At 41.3% G+C, this 13,100-nt stretch overlaps 1 protein-coding gene and 1 long non-coding RNA gene across 3 annotated transcripts in view; one reads left to right on the plus strand and one right to left on the minus strand.

Moving 5' to 3' along the window:
- Nucleotides 1-2,522: 2,522 nt before the first annotated feature.
- Nucleotides 2,523-13,100, minus strand: part of NTF3 (neurotrophin 3) — a 49,419-nt gene continuing 38,841 nt past the window's right edge. For both annotated transcript variants that reach the window (XM_038154848.1, XM_038154847.1), the window contains one exon: nt 2,523-6,356. In XM_038154848.1, coding sequence (XP_038010776.1) covers nt 5,562-6,356 — 795 coding nt within the window. In that variant the 3' untranslated portion in view covers nt 2,523-5,561. The remainder of the gene's footprint in view (nt 6,357-13,100) is intronic.
- Nucleotides 5,925-11,847, plus strand: LOC119708419. The gene is made up of 3 exons (XR_005259072.1): nt 5,925-6,066; nt 6,191-6,299; nt 9,719-11,847. It is a non-coding gene; the product is annotated as an uncharacterized LOC119708419 (long non-coding RNA).

Raw genomic sequence — 13,100 nt, forward strand, 5'->3', positions numbered from 1 at the left:
CATTTACGAGGTTCTTTTCTTTTGTGAATTGCTGCTAAATATATGTGTACTGCTCATACCAGACAGTTCAAAACTTATTTTAAAACCTAAATCCCTGGAACTGGACAAAGTAATGAGAAATTTTTATGAACTCATGTTAAAAACTTGGCTTGTTTTGTGTGGTGGATAATGCTTCCAACATGGGCTCCCCCTCATCCATTCAATGTGGATTTAGTACTTTCTGAGCCAAATTTGGCCCTCACTTAATAGCTTCATAGTCCTGAGTGCTGAAAACAGGTGCTGCACAGGGTAACTGAGAGCAAGACTTTGTCATTTGTGCTCAGCAAGCATAGTTAACTCCTCATCAACACAGAGGGATTAACCCAAATTAATAGAGGTTCATTTTGCTTTTGAATTACTGCTACAGATGATCTAATGGTATTTATTTAACCCTTATCATAGCAGAAAAGAGCCTTTCATCTGACATTACAGTTGAACAGCTGAATTCTCCCTCGCTTTCCGAAATCTCTGCAAGACGTTTGCCACCCAACAGCTCCAACTCCCTGCATGTTTCAGCACTTCCTTTGCTTTCCTCACACCTTCCATGGGAATATATTTGTTTAGAGAAAACTGCCTCCTTATCAGTCTCCCCTGGATGAATTAGCTGGTCTGTCAATGACTCTTTCTGCTCCCTGTGACACAGGTGGAGTGACAATGTACTGTGTTTTGGAGAGGGCCAACGCTGCAACCATGGCAGCCTTTTACAGAAGGTATACCCAGATTCACACAAGACATGTTTATGTGAACTGAGAAATTGTCCTCCTGCCAAAGATCATCCCTGGAAGTGCTCAAGGACAGGTTGGATGTGGCTCTGAGAAACCTGGTCTATTGGAAGGTGTCCCTGCCCATGGCAGAGGTGTTGGGATGAGATCATCTTTAGGGTCACTCCCAAACCCAAGCATTATAGGATATTCTGGGCATCTGTACCCTTGGACATACTGAGAGCAAACCTTGATCACCAGCTCCTGAACGTGCAACTCAAGACTGAAATCAGAGCAGGAGATATGTGAAGGTGGATGCAAAGATGGCACAGGCCTGCCTCACTCTCTCTTTGCTCCTTGGTTGTTGTGTACACAGCCCGGTCATGATCACATCTATTGTGTGGATAAGAGCTCCAAAATAGAACCCTGTGATCAAAATGTCCAGAAACATGAGGTCATGACAGCAAAAGGCCAGTTCCATGATGAAAGTATGGCTTTCAGGTGCCGCTGGCTTCAAAGCTGAATTCTAAAACAAAGGAGAAATCTATATTCGGGAATATTCATGCAAAGCATTACCACTCATTGTTCATCAGAGGTGCCAAAGCAGCTAGAGATTACCAAAACAAACAAAGCAACAAACAAACAAAAAACTCAAAGGGACAAGGAAAGAAAGGAAATGAAAGAAAATTATCCAGCTCATGAATGTAAGGTGCTGCAGGAAAAAACTCTTTTTTTTTTTTTTTTTCCTCCACAGAGATTAGCTAAACCATTAAATTACAGATGTCATTGCTGAACTCTGCAGTCACCTGCCCAGAGCTGCAAGAGACCCACAGTGGTAGCAAGTAGCCGACTTTCCCGAGAAAGTTTTTTGCTATCCTTATATTGCTTGGTTTTTTTACACCACATCTGTGCTTGCTTCGTCATTCTGCCATCTGCTGTAACAAAATACAGACAAAGCATTTCAGAGAACAACCCCTCCACACTTTAAAATGCTCCAAGCTGGAGCACAGCCTTTTACTTCTCACAAGCTGTAGTGCTTTTTATCTGATCCTACTCCTCTTCCTCCTCCTGCCCCATATCCATGATGAACTACACATGCTTTGAAAGCATGGAGAGCACAGAATCCCATTGCTTTTGCCACAATATTTCTGTTAAATGAAACAAATGTTCCTGTGCTTGACTTCACTGGGCAAACACATTTGCCAAGAGGTCAGAGATAGCAGGTCATTATAATGAAATTTTTAATTTTGAAACTCCTGATCAGGCTCGTTTCCTGTTTGGTATTGTCTGCAGATACACAATTCAAAAGCCTTGGGTTGCTAAAGAATTGAAATAACAGAGTATGAGCAGAGTGGTTTTGAGCACATACTCTGTAAAGTCCAGTCAAAGTTTCTTCCTGGTGCAGCCGCACAAATCTCTTGGTAGCAGTAAACTCTCTGCACAGACTTCATTCCTGAACACATGTTCAAAGGTGATAAAATAAATGCAGATGGTTTTCCAAAACCTCAGTGGAGCATTTTTTGCTGTTACTAAATGGACTGGAAAAAAACTACGGGGAAAAAGCAGAAAAAATACATTTTGATACAAACAGGCAATTTCAGAACAACATTTGGTTATTTGGGAGAAAATCTAAATAAAATGTCATTTATAATGATCTATTGGCAAAACAATATTGACAGAGCATCTGAGCTGCCTAATGGAAGTGATTTTTAGAATGCTTAAATTAAACTGGCGTTGAGAGCTGAATATTTTGTTTAATTACTTAACACAAACAAAAAAGAGTTGGACAGGAATTTTGAATTCATTGTGCCATGACCAAAGTTGACGATAAAACCATCCCTGGCTACAGTGAAAAGAAAATTAGATCTTTACAAATTTATTACAGGCTTTGTTTACAAACTTGTTACAAAATTATACAGCATCTTATGCATACACACAATTTACAGGAATGTGTTACTGATGTGTGGGATTGCTTTGCTCTCTGGTCGAGATCTGCAGGTTTTTCTTTACTTGGGGCCTGATCCAGATCCCACCAGAGAAGGTGAGATTTATTTTTTTTTTCCCCCATTGACTTTAGTGGAAGCTGGATCAGATCCAGGGGGTAACACTTCCACTCATTGTTTTCCTGGGGTGGGAAAGGGGCAGCCGGTCTCATAACCTTATACACCACGCTCCATTCTCATCTCATGTGTTTCAGATGACAGGCATAATTACTCTGAGACATTTTTGCTGGCTGCTTGTAAAATACTTGTTAAAGTCAAGAGTCAAAGACCAGTTCCTGTTACTGGATTTACAGTGGAAAATGACAAACAGCTTTCTTTGAACCCTTAAAGAATGAACCTTCCTTTGATTTTCAGTGAGCAGAAATAAAGGCATTAGAATAAACTCTGATGTTGTCTTCATGGTTATAAAGCTATGTTTTCTTCCCTGTCTTCAATAGATTTTCTCTGAATTTACAGTAACAAAATCTGGAGAAATTGATTTATATAAACAAAAGTGACATCCACACTGCAGGAACAAGGTAGTTTCTGATTAATGGGATTCCACCAAGCTAAACTGGTTTTCTTACCTCCTCTTCTCACATGGAGATAGACCTATGTGGCACAGTGAAACAAAGAGATCTCTAAAGTTAGTGATCCATAACTATATAAGCTCTTAATTGCTCCCAGCATCTGCAAATGTTCTTTATTTGGGAATTCAGGGTGTAAAATCAAGCTTTTAATTTACAAAAAATCCAGTGTGGCAGAAGTCTGAAAAATATGCTTATTCCCCCAAGCCAAAATGGTTAGTTAAAACTTAATCTTTCCTACTAGGAAGAGTAGCAAAAGCTTTGTGGGGTTGGGGTTTTTTTTCTTTTTAAAATTTTTGCCAATTAATGATAAATATTCTAATCAGATCTATCAGATACCGAGTTCCTTGTTTTATTACATCCTCTCATTTTAATGACTGCCTTGGTATTGAACCTCTGAAGTTGTTATTGCTTGAAGCAAAGTTAGAATTTAGTGCTGAAGGTGATGATATTTCCTGTGAGGTAAATACCCTGGCCTCATGCTGAAAAATGAGATGGTTCTCAAAAGCTTTGCTTCTGGCCTCCCTGAAGAAAATACCCATGTGCTCCAACCTGGCTTTCCAAGACAGGACTTGTTCCAGTGCTTGGCCTTGAGGCAACCTGTCCAGCTCCCTGGTGGTTTTATGGTGTGCAGCGCTCTCTGTAAGGGATTAGGGGAGACCCCACAGTTTGTTGCCTTTCATGGCCTTTTGCATGTTTGAAGCTGATTTTCCAGGAGTGAAAGCTGCATGAGCAAAGGCATCCTGCAGCCTCATGTTTGAGGCCTCTGATCTCATTTCCATTTGTGATGCTGAAGACGCTACGGCAGCAAAAGCTATAGCTGTAAAACCCTCAGAAAATAAATAAGGGTAAAACTTTCTGAATAGCTGGTATTTCCCAACCCTGGCTGTGGGTTGGATCTATCTGGACACAGATAACGTGCAGCTCTATCTGAATTCTGTTCCTAGCCATGAACTCTCATTTTCTTCCTGGGAGTGAGATCCCAACCAGGGCATTGCACAGCTGATGTGTAATGGGACATCTCTTCAAGTAGTGTCATTTTTCCTGTCCCCAGTGGAGCTACATGATAATCCACAGAAGAGTCTGTGGTAAATACATGCGAGCACATTTGTCTCTTCTAAGCAGCAACTCATATGTTTAATTGGGGAACTTCAGTATAACTACAGACTTCATGGATTTTAGCCACCATCCATTTCACATTCCTGTGAAAGAAAGGTACTAGGTTTCTCAAGCAGTTCAACATATTTTCCCCCCTGTGAAAGATGGAAAATGGATCGCTGAGGAGAAGGAAAGCTTTGTATGGGCATGTGGCTTTGATATCCATGCCAGGATATCGTATCTTTCTTTACTACAATGTGCAAGCCAAGGACTCTTTTAAGGTTAAGACACCACCAGCTTTGTTTCTAATTTAAAAACTCAGACAGAGAGGAATGATCCAACAATGCAAGCAGAAGATAATTGATTCATGTGAGGAGGAAGAGGCTGATCACAACAAAGCATCTTTTATATATTATATTAATGATCCATTTAGATCAGTTCTTGACTTCAGCGAGTTTTGGCTACAAATACTTCAGATTTTTTTCACATTTTTTCAATTATGCACTGGCAGCATCAGAAACAGTTGCAATACAAATATGCTTCCTAAACACAAATGGATGTTCCTGGATTACTTGCAGCCATTCTGAATTGCTAACAGAGGCAAAACGGTCATTTCACCAGCAAAACTGGTGTAATACACAGAAACTTTATTTTAGGGCTACCTGATGCCTGAAAATTTGACATCATCTGCAGGCTACAACATGTATTTTGGTCCTCTTTTTTTTTTTTTTTTTTTTGGTGGTGAGGAGTTAACACTGCAGATCCAATTAAATATGAGTGTATAGAGCAGGGAATATAAATATGTACACAACTCTTGACATTGATCTGATTTTTAACAAGTTTACTAAATGACAGTCACTGGTTTGACAATACTGAATGAAAAATACTGATTTTACAGATTTTACAGGAAGGTTAAGGTATGCTGCCAACAAGCAGTGTCACAAACATAGTCTAAAGAAACCCCAGAGCTGGCCACGGTAGAGGCACACACCCTTTGCTCTTGTTTATTGAGAGAGAAAGCTTATATACTGTAGATTTGCTGAAGTTTAATAAATAAGGTCAACTCATAATATATATAAAACAATATAAACATTTATATGCTACATGCATATCATATAATTTAAAGTAATAATTTATAGCAAAGAGATGCAGATCTATGTTCTTCCTATTTTCCTGGACAAGGCACACACACAGGAGGTGTCTATCCGTATCCACCTCCAGCCCACCAGTTTGTTGTTTTCTGAAGTCAGTGCTCTGACATAAGTTTGGGATGTCTTGCATTGGGAGTTCCAGTGCTTGTCATCAATGCCGCGGCAGCCGTTTTTTACAGGCTTGGCCTCTTTACACCTCGTTTCGTAAAAGTATTGCTTAACTGGAGAGTTGCCCGTTTTAATTTCTCCCAGAACAGTCACCTGGTGTCCCCTGATGTCAATGGCAGAGGATTTGTCCGTGACCCACAAACTTTCACTGTCACAAACGGAGTATTCCCCCCGGTGGCCCCTGTGCTCTGCATACCTCTTCTGCCGGGAGGTTCTGTTCACCACCACGGAATTCCCGATGTAATCCTCCATGAGGTACAGTGGTGGCGGCTCCAGGGGCGTGTTGTCACTCAGGAGGACTCGGGGAGAGTTGTAGCGTCTCTGCTGCCTCAAGAGATCTGTATCCACTGAGATAACTGGCTGGAAGTCTGATTTCACGTTTTCCTCTCTGTCTATGTCTTGCTGAGTGTCTGTTTTCTGCACTGTGTTTTGATAGTTTTCCTTAATGTCTACCATCTGCTTAGAAAGCTTGTTTTTTAAAATGTCTGCCTGAATGAGTTTAATAATAAGAGAATTTATCGAATCTTCTGGCAAACTCCTTTGATCCATGTTGGAAGACTGGATGCCACGAAGGTAAGCAAGAAATATCACATAAAACAAGATGGACATCACCTTGTTCACCTGTAAGATCTGCAAAGAAACATAGAGTCAATGTTAAAACAGTCCGAGAGGAAGGTTTGCTAGAGGCTGTAAACGTGAAAATTGGGATTTTTTTAGTAACATCTATGTCTTTAAAGAGACATATATAGAGGTATAGAAACAGGCTGTGTGTTTCTTTGAAGATACTATTTGTTATACTTTATAATGAGTGCAAACTCTCTTCTGAATTTTTTTTTTCAATATTTCATCTATATTTTAGGCCTTGCTTTTCCCCTTTCCATGCATAGTGGCATAAATATCAGTTAAGCCCTTTCTCTGCAGAGGTAGGTAGTTCATGGGATAGCACGGCCAGGGTTTGGCAGCAGAGAGAGGCCAAGTTACTTCCGCAGAATTTATTCCACAGAGAGGTTTAGTTTCAAACTTGTAGGATCATGCACAGTAGAAAACTGTCTCACTGTGTAGAATGAAAAAGTTCTGACTTTGATAACTGTTGTCAGGTTTTGTGTGCTGAGATCTCTCAGACCCGTCTAATTCATATTTATCAACAGGCTTCTGTTTAATGTTACCATAAGAAGGAAATAAGTCCTGTGTTTCCATAGTGCTTTTGTTCTCTTTCTAGTAAGAGGAAGGGTTCCTGAAGGAAAATAATGCAGTCGACTCAGAAAGTGGTTATTAGGCCTCTATAATACAAGTGGGGAATTCAGAAGGACTCACTGACCCAACTCCCATTTTGTGGGGGTGGTTTTCAGGATTGGGAATCTTTTTTTTTGGTGGTTTTTAAATAAGTTGCTTCATTACATTTATATGAGGTGAACCAAAACTGACATAAATTAGAAATATTCAAGGAGAGATTGAGGACATCCCTCTCCCCACCATCTCCTAAAATTCAAAAATCTTGTTCAAAGATTCAGTATTTTGAAAACCATTCCTAAAAGTGTGCTGCTTCTTGGTACTTTGCCATGCACTGCTCTGTATGGCTTCCTGTGGTCTCCTTCTAATTTTACCTTATGTCCATATTCTAGAAGCTCATTTGTCACTTCTTTTTTAAGCCTTTCTGTCATCTTGTTTGTGTAGCTGAGAGCCAGGAGCAACTGTCCAGAGAGGACAGATTTTTTTTTTGTCCTTGTACATTTGGACACCTGTATATTTGGTATTTACATTAATATTTAAATCAATTTTCAACGTAAAACCCTAAGTCACGGATGTGAACCATTCACTTCAGATCACACCTGTCTATAAATTTGCTGCACAAGTAGTGGATTGAAGGAGAAAATACAAAACTCATCTTAGAACACCCTCATAGTCTGTGATAAACTCTGACTGTAGTACTGCTTCAAATGACTGTGGAAAGCCTTGAATTTGATTTTCCTGCTCTGCAAACACATCCACCACATGTCAGAGACCTCTGACACTCTGGGATGAAGTCACAGAGTCACAGACCATGGGACAGATAAAGTTGGGAGGGTCCTCAGGACATCATCTAGACCAATCTAACTGCTCTCAGCAGTATCAGCCAGGGCAGCTTGCAGAGAGCTGTGCCTACTCAGGTTTGGAATATCTCCATGGATGGAGACTCCACAACCTCTAGACAACCTATTCCAGTGTTTCACCACTCTTAAACTTAACAAAAAATACATTTCAGTGTTTCCTATATTTCCGTTTTTTCCTATTGCCTCCTGTCCTTTCATGGACACACCTGAGTAGAGCCTGGCTTCATCTTTATTAATCCCTCCCATGAGGTATTTCTGCACTTCAGTAAAATCCCCCTGGGACTTCCCTTCTGCAGCATGAACAGCCCCAGCTGTGTCAGCCTATCCTCTCCTCCTCAGCTGTCCTAAGGATTAGGACACAGCACTCCAGATGTGCCTCACCAGTGCTGAGATAAGGGGAAGGATCCCCTCCCTCCTTTTTCTGGAACAGAAAATTTTCCACTTAAGAAAAAATCACCATTTTCTGCTTAAGAGGGTGAGCCATTTTCTGTTTCAGAAGGCAAAGAAAAAAAAGAAGAAAAAATCTTTAACTGAAGAACCTTCTATCCACTCTAAGCAAAACTCCTTTTTGCAAGATTGAGTCCTCACTTCACAGTTTGGAACAGCAGCAAAATCAGAGCTACCCTCTGTGGATGTGTGAGCTGTCCTTTTATGGACAAGAAATGTGTTTTCTCCATTCTCAGTTTGTCACAGTGTGAGTTCACCTAAATCTAGACTGTTGCTTGTAGCAATGTTTTGCTTTTGGCGGGGGGGGTGGGGGGGGCGGTGGGGGGGGGGGTTGGGAAGGAATCAAAGATGTTCAGTTACCCTACAATTACTGTCATACCTGAATAAATACTAACTTAATGTAGATGGATCTCAGAGCCCAGACCTTTCTGGATAAAAAATTGCTGTGCAATTTCACCTTCCCTCAGCATAGGATTTTCTTTTAAAAACAGCACAAATATTATTAAACACATGTCATTGAGCAGATTTCTTGCAGCACCCAGAATCCACACACGGGACGACACATAAGCCCACAGGATGGTGAGCAGAGCTCTGACAGGGCTCAGCCCAAAAGCCAGAAGCATTATTCATGCCAACATGCAGCTGCATGCAATCCCTGCTCTGCTCAGTCTCAAAACTAAGTGGCACTAGCAAAACACACAAGTTGTAGCAGGTGATGAGGTGGGAAAAGTAAGGCTGGAGTTCCTGCAGGCTCTCCTCAATGTCATGCTGCACACAGAAAGGAAGGGCTGGGGACCTGAGAGTTGGAGAAGCTAAAATGAGCTGGTTTTCTTCTCCGTGGAGGAACCCCATTAATGGGAAAAATGTTGAAAAGTGTTTCCCTGAACTTCATGTAAAACGTCTTATGGATTTAGTGGGAAAGAAGCTAACTTTGAAATTCAACCTGTAGTTTGATTTATGCTTCACAGATTATTTTCTGCAAAAGTAAAAAGTTTTCAGAACAAATCTTTATATTTTTCTGGGTCCAAAACTTTGACAAAACCACAAAGATTGGTGAGATTACAGTTTTCAGGGAGTTCCTCCAACCTAGGAGGTTCATAAGTGCTGTTCAGAAGTTCCAGTCCATGACTAAAAGTTGTCAGGCTGTTTATGAAGTCCAGCACCTCAGAGTATATCTAAAGTACTATTTTAGATAGGAGAAATGAGTGTTATTGGAAAAGTGCAGCTGGTTTATGGTCTTGGCTGTAATATGGTTATAAGACACATTAAAAGTATATTTGTGTGCAGGTCTGGGGTGTATTGCATTTGATGAATGGCTCTTTGCCCAAAATGGAATGTTGTGCCTGTCTAAACTGCAGATAATTTGAGATTTATTTGGCGTGTGTGTTGTTAAATCTGTAAAAAGGAGAGGAAAATGAAAAACATTAAAATGTTCATATTTTCATATTTTCAAAGCAAATAATTCTGGTGTTTGTGGCCATGCCTGCAGAAGTTCTACAATGCAATTCACAAAGCAGAACAAATGCTTACTCAGTGCAGACCAGTAAGTAAATTATCTGTAAAGGGAACTTAGACTGTGGGCATGATTTCAGCATATGTGTCCTATCTGAGAGAATACTGACTCAAATTCCAGGTTCCTGGGGGGCCCAGGATTCTGTGGACCTCAGCAGAAGCTACTTCAGCACAAGCAGCTCTTTCTTTGGCCTTTTGGAGAATGGTAGAAAAATCTCCCAAGAATTAAATCCTTCATGTGACTTTTTCTGCTCTTTAATTGGAATTTTGTTTTGTTTTGTTTTGTTTTTCAAATCAGATTATTCATTTCAAGTGGAAAGATTTTGCCCAAGCTAAATTATTTTCCTTGGTTAGGTGATGCTAGTGAGGTTTTTTTGTTGTTCTTCATGGTTCTTCTTGGAATTTTCCACATGTAAATTCCTGACAAAAGTTCATTTTGGCTGTGTTTGTGGCCAGTTTGCACTAAGCAAATTTCACTTGGAGACTGCTGACATTTGTGGCTCAGAGAGAAAAAGCAAAGAGCACAGAAAAAAAAAAGCTCATGCATTGCAAATCTGAATGATCTCCCAACTGTGGCTTTACTCTATTTTAATGGTTTGTATTCCTGCCTATCACTGCAGTTTTAGCAGGCTATTAATTCTGTCTGAGCTAGGTGGCTCAAGGTCTACATTTAGGAGAAGTAAATAAGTTTACCTCTTCCTTCCATTGATAAATTCAATCCCTAATAAACTCTAGCAAACCATTTGCTGCTCTTTTCAGACTCACCATTTTATGTAGTAGTGAAAAATTTTGTTTAGTTTTGTTTGTGGATTTAAAAAATGTGTATAGCTTTATTCTGGTCAGAAATAATGCTGTATAGCTTTATTTCCAAACATTCCAAACAGGGAAAGAGCGAGACATCATTTAAAATGTTCTGCAGAAAGCATGAAATCCTAGTACTGTGAGAGACTGCCCAAGTATTTACTTGTAAGTCATTGCTAAGAGGAACTGGAATAGAAGGAAAAGTGACTGGTGAGTTTTACATTCAACATTGTAATACCCCACATGATTTATGTAAACCAGCTTGAAGTGTTTGGCACTTCCTAAAAAAATTTTAGAGCAGCTTCAGCTCTTCAGACCAAGCAATTAATGATCCTTTGTGATGGCTGACAGCTTTTCCAGGCTTTTACCAAAGAGGAAAGTGTAATTATTGTCACTGTTTGCTGAACACTGCTTCCACAACCTCCCAAGTCATAAATTGCTCTGTGGATTCCCTCTTCCTAATAACTATGTTGGGAAGAAATGCAGCCCTCTTCCTCTGTGCTTTGGGGGACATGGGGAAGGTACAGAGCAAGAAAAGAATTCTGAATGTTCAAGAAGGTGGGTATGCGACATAACTGTGTCTGAAAATTTGCACTGTGTTCCAGAATAGTAATAAGCTGTACAAGATGGATTTATGAAGGTAGGTTGCTGCAGAGTGCTGAATGTCCCAGTAGACACCCTCCTGAACACTTCTACTTCTCAGGATATGGAAATTTCAACACAGATTGAAACTAAAGCTTTCACAAGAGCCAGGCCCTCTGAGAAGCTGAAGAATTCAGAGAAAAAATCAAGTAATGGCAGCCCAAAGTGTTAACCCTCCCATCCTGAGGGGCAACCAAACTGGAAGTTAGAGTGAGGGGATAGGGAATGAATCCATTCCTCTGGCACACTGGCAGGGGAGCGCAGCTACACATCTGGGGGGTAGCCCACCAAGGTTTCTTTTATCTCTGCAGCAGCTCAGAGGTGTATTAATTAATTTACTCAAGGCCATTTATAAAAGAGAAGACACATCTGAGCACTGAGCCCCAGTAACCTCCAGTGAAAGGTGCATACCTAATTTCTTATGGAAATGGAGTTCAGCCCACAGAGTCACTGACATTTCTTCTTCAAATGACTGGCTGAGCAAAGCACAGCAGGACAGCTGCTCACCCGAACATGTAAAATTCGTCTGCACTTGGCGCCAACCCACAACACTGTGGGTATGATCATGACCCTACTGGTCACTGGGGAAAGCTTTCCCAACCGGTGACATCTTCCTGAGGGCCAATTCTGTGATAACACCTCTGCTGCAAGGAGCAGTCTGTGCTCTGCACTGTCAGATGAGCTGTGTAGAGTCACACAGATGATTGCAATGGCAGGTTTGTGTCTACATTTGATCCTTCCACAGAAATATCTGTATCTTTTTGGAAATCAAGAGGAGGCTGCTGGACACAAACCTGCCTGATTCCAAGAGAAAGGTCAGGAGCAGTTCCTCTGTGCTTACCTCACTCTTTGGAACAGCTGCTGCTTCTCACACCTTGTGCACAGTTAATTCTTGTCAGGTTTTGGCCCTGCCTACCTCCCTCCCCCACCACCGCCACCAGGGCATGTGAGAGCTCCCTGGAGGCATTTGGCAGTCCCCAGCATCCTCTCACAATCCCACTGGGGGACTGCATTATTAATAATGTCCTGTATGATATCACCCATCCCAGCTACATCCCCAGGTCTGTAATCAGCTATAGGAGTAGGCAGCCTTTTCTCAGTCACAGCAAGGTCCTTTTCCATTCCAGTTCCATCCCTCACTGACACTTCTGTGACATATTTATGTGTTTACACTTGTCTGTCCATGCCCCACTGCCATGGTATCATTTTGTATTAAGCAGCTGACTGATGAATCTGTGTATTGAGGAGGTCAGAATGAGGGGTTTGAAGGCTGGGATCCAAATTTCCCTAATGTGTTGGAAGAGTTTTGTCAAGTCTAAATGTTTGTTACTTTTTGTATCTGCAAAGGAAGTCAGTCTATGGAATGATTGTGATGTTTTATTACTCTAGGTATACGCCCTGACATCCTTTGGGTTCTGTGTCAAAGAGCTGGCTGATTTTCCCCTACTGAGAGAGCAAAGGCTGGGAGAATTGGGTTTGGGAGAAAAGGTTTTGAGGTGACCTCATTGTGGCCTTCCAGTGCCTGAAGGGAACCTACAGGAAAGATGGAGAAAGACTCTTGACAAGGGCCTGGAGTGACAGGACAAGGGGGAATGCCTTCCTACTGACAGAGAGCAGGTTTAGATTGGATATTGGGAAGAAATTCTTCCCTGTGAGGGTGGTGACGCCCTGGCACAGGTTGCCCAGAGCAGCTGTGGCTGCCCCATCCCTGGGAGTGTTGCAGGCCAGGCTGGATGGGGCTCTGAGCAACCTGGAATAGAAGGTGTCCTTGCCCTTGGCAGGGGGTGGGACAAAGCGATCTTTAAGGTCTCTTCCAGCCTAGGCCATTCTGTGATTCTCACATCACTGATACTGGAGCAATCCCTAAGTGTTTCTCTTGGTT

The sequence above is a fragment of the Motacilla alba genome, chromosome 1A (genome assembly GCF_015832195.1).
Source record: "Motacilla alba alba isolate MOTALB_02 chromosome 1A, Motacilla_alba_V1.0_pri, whole genome shotgun sequence".
In the NCBI taxonomy this organism is placed as follows: domain Eukaryota; kingdom Metazoa; phylum Chordata; class Aves; order Passeriformes; family Motacillidae; genus Motacilla; species Motacilla alba.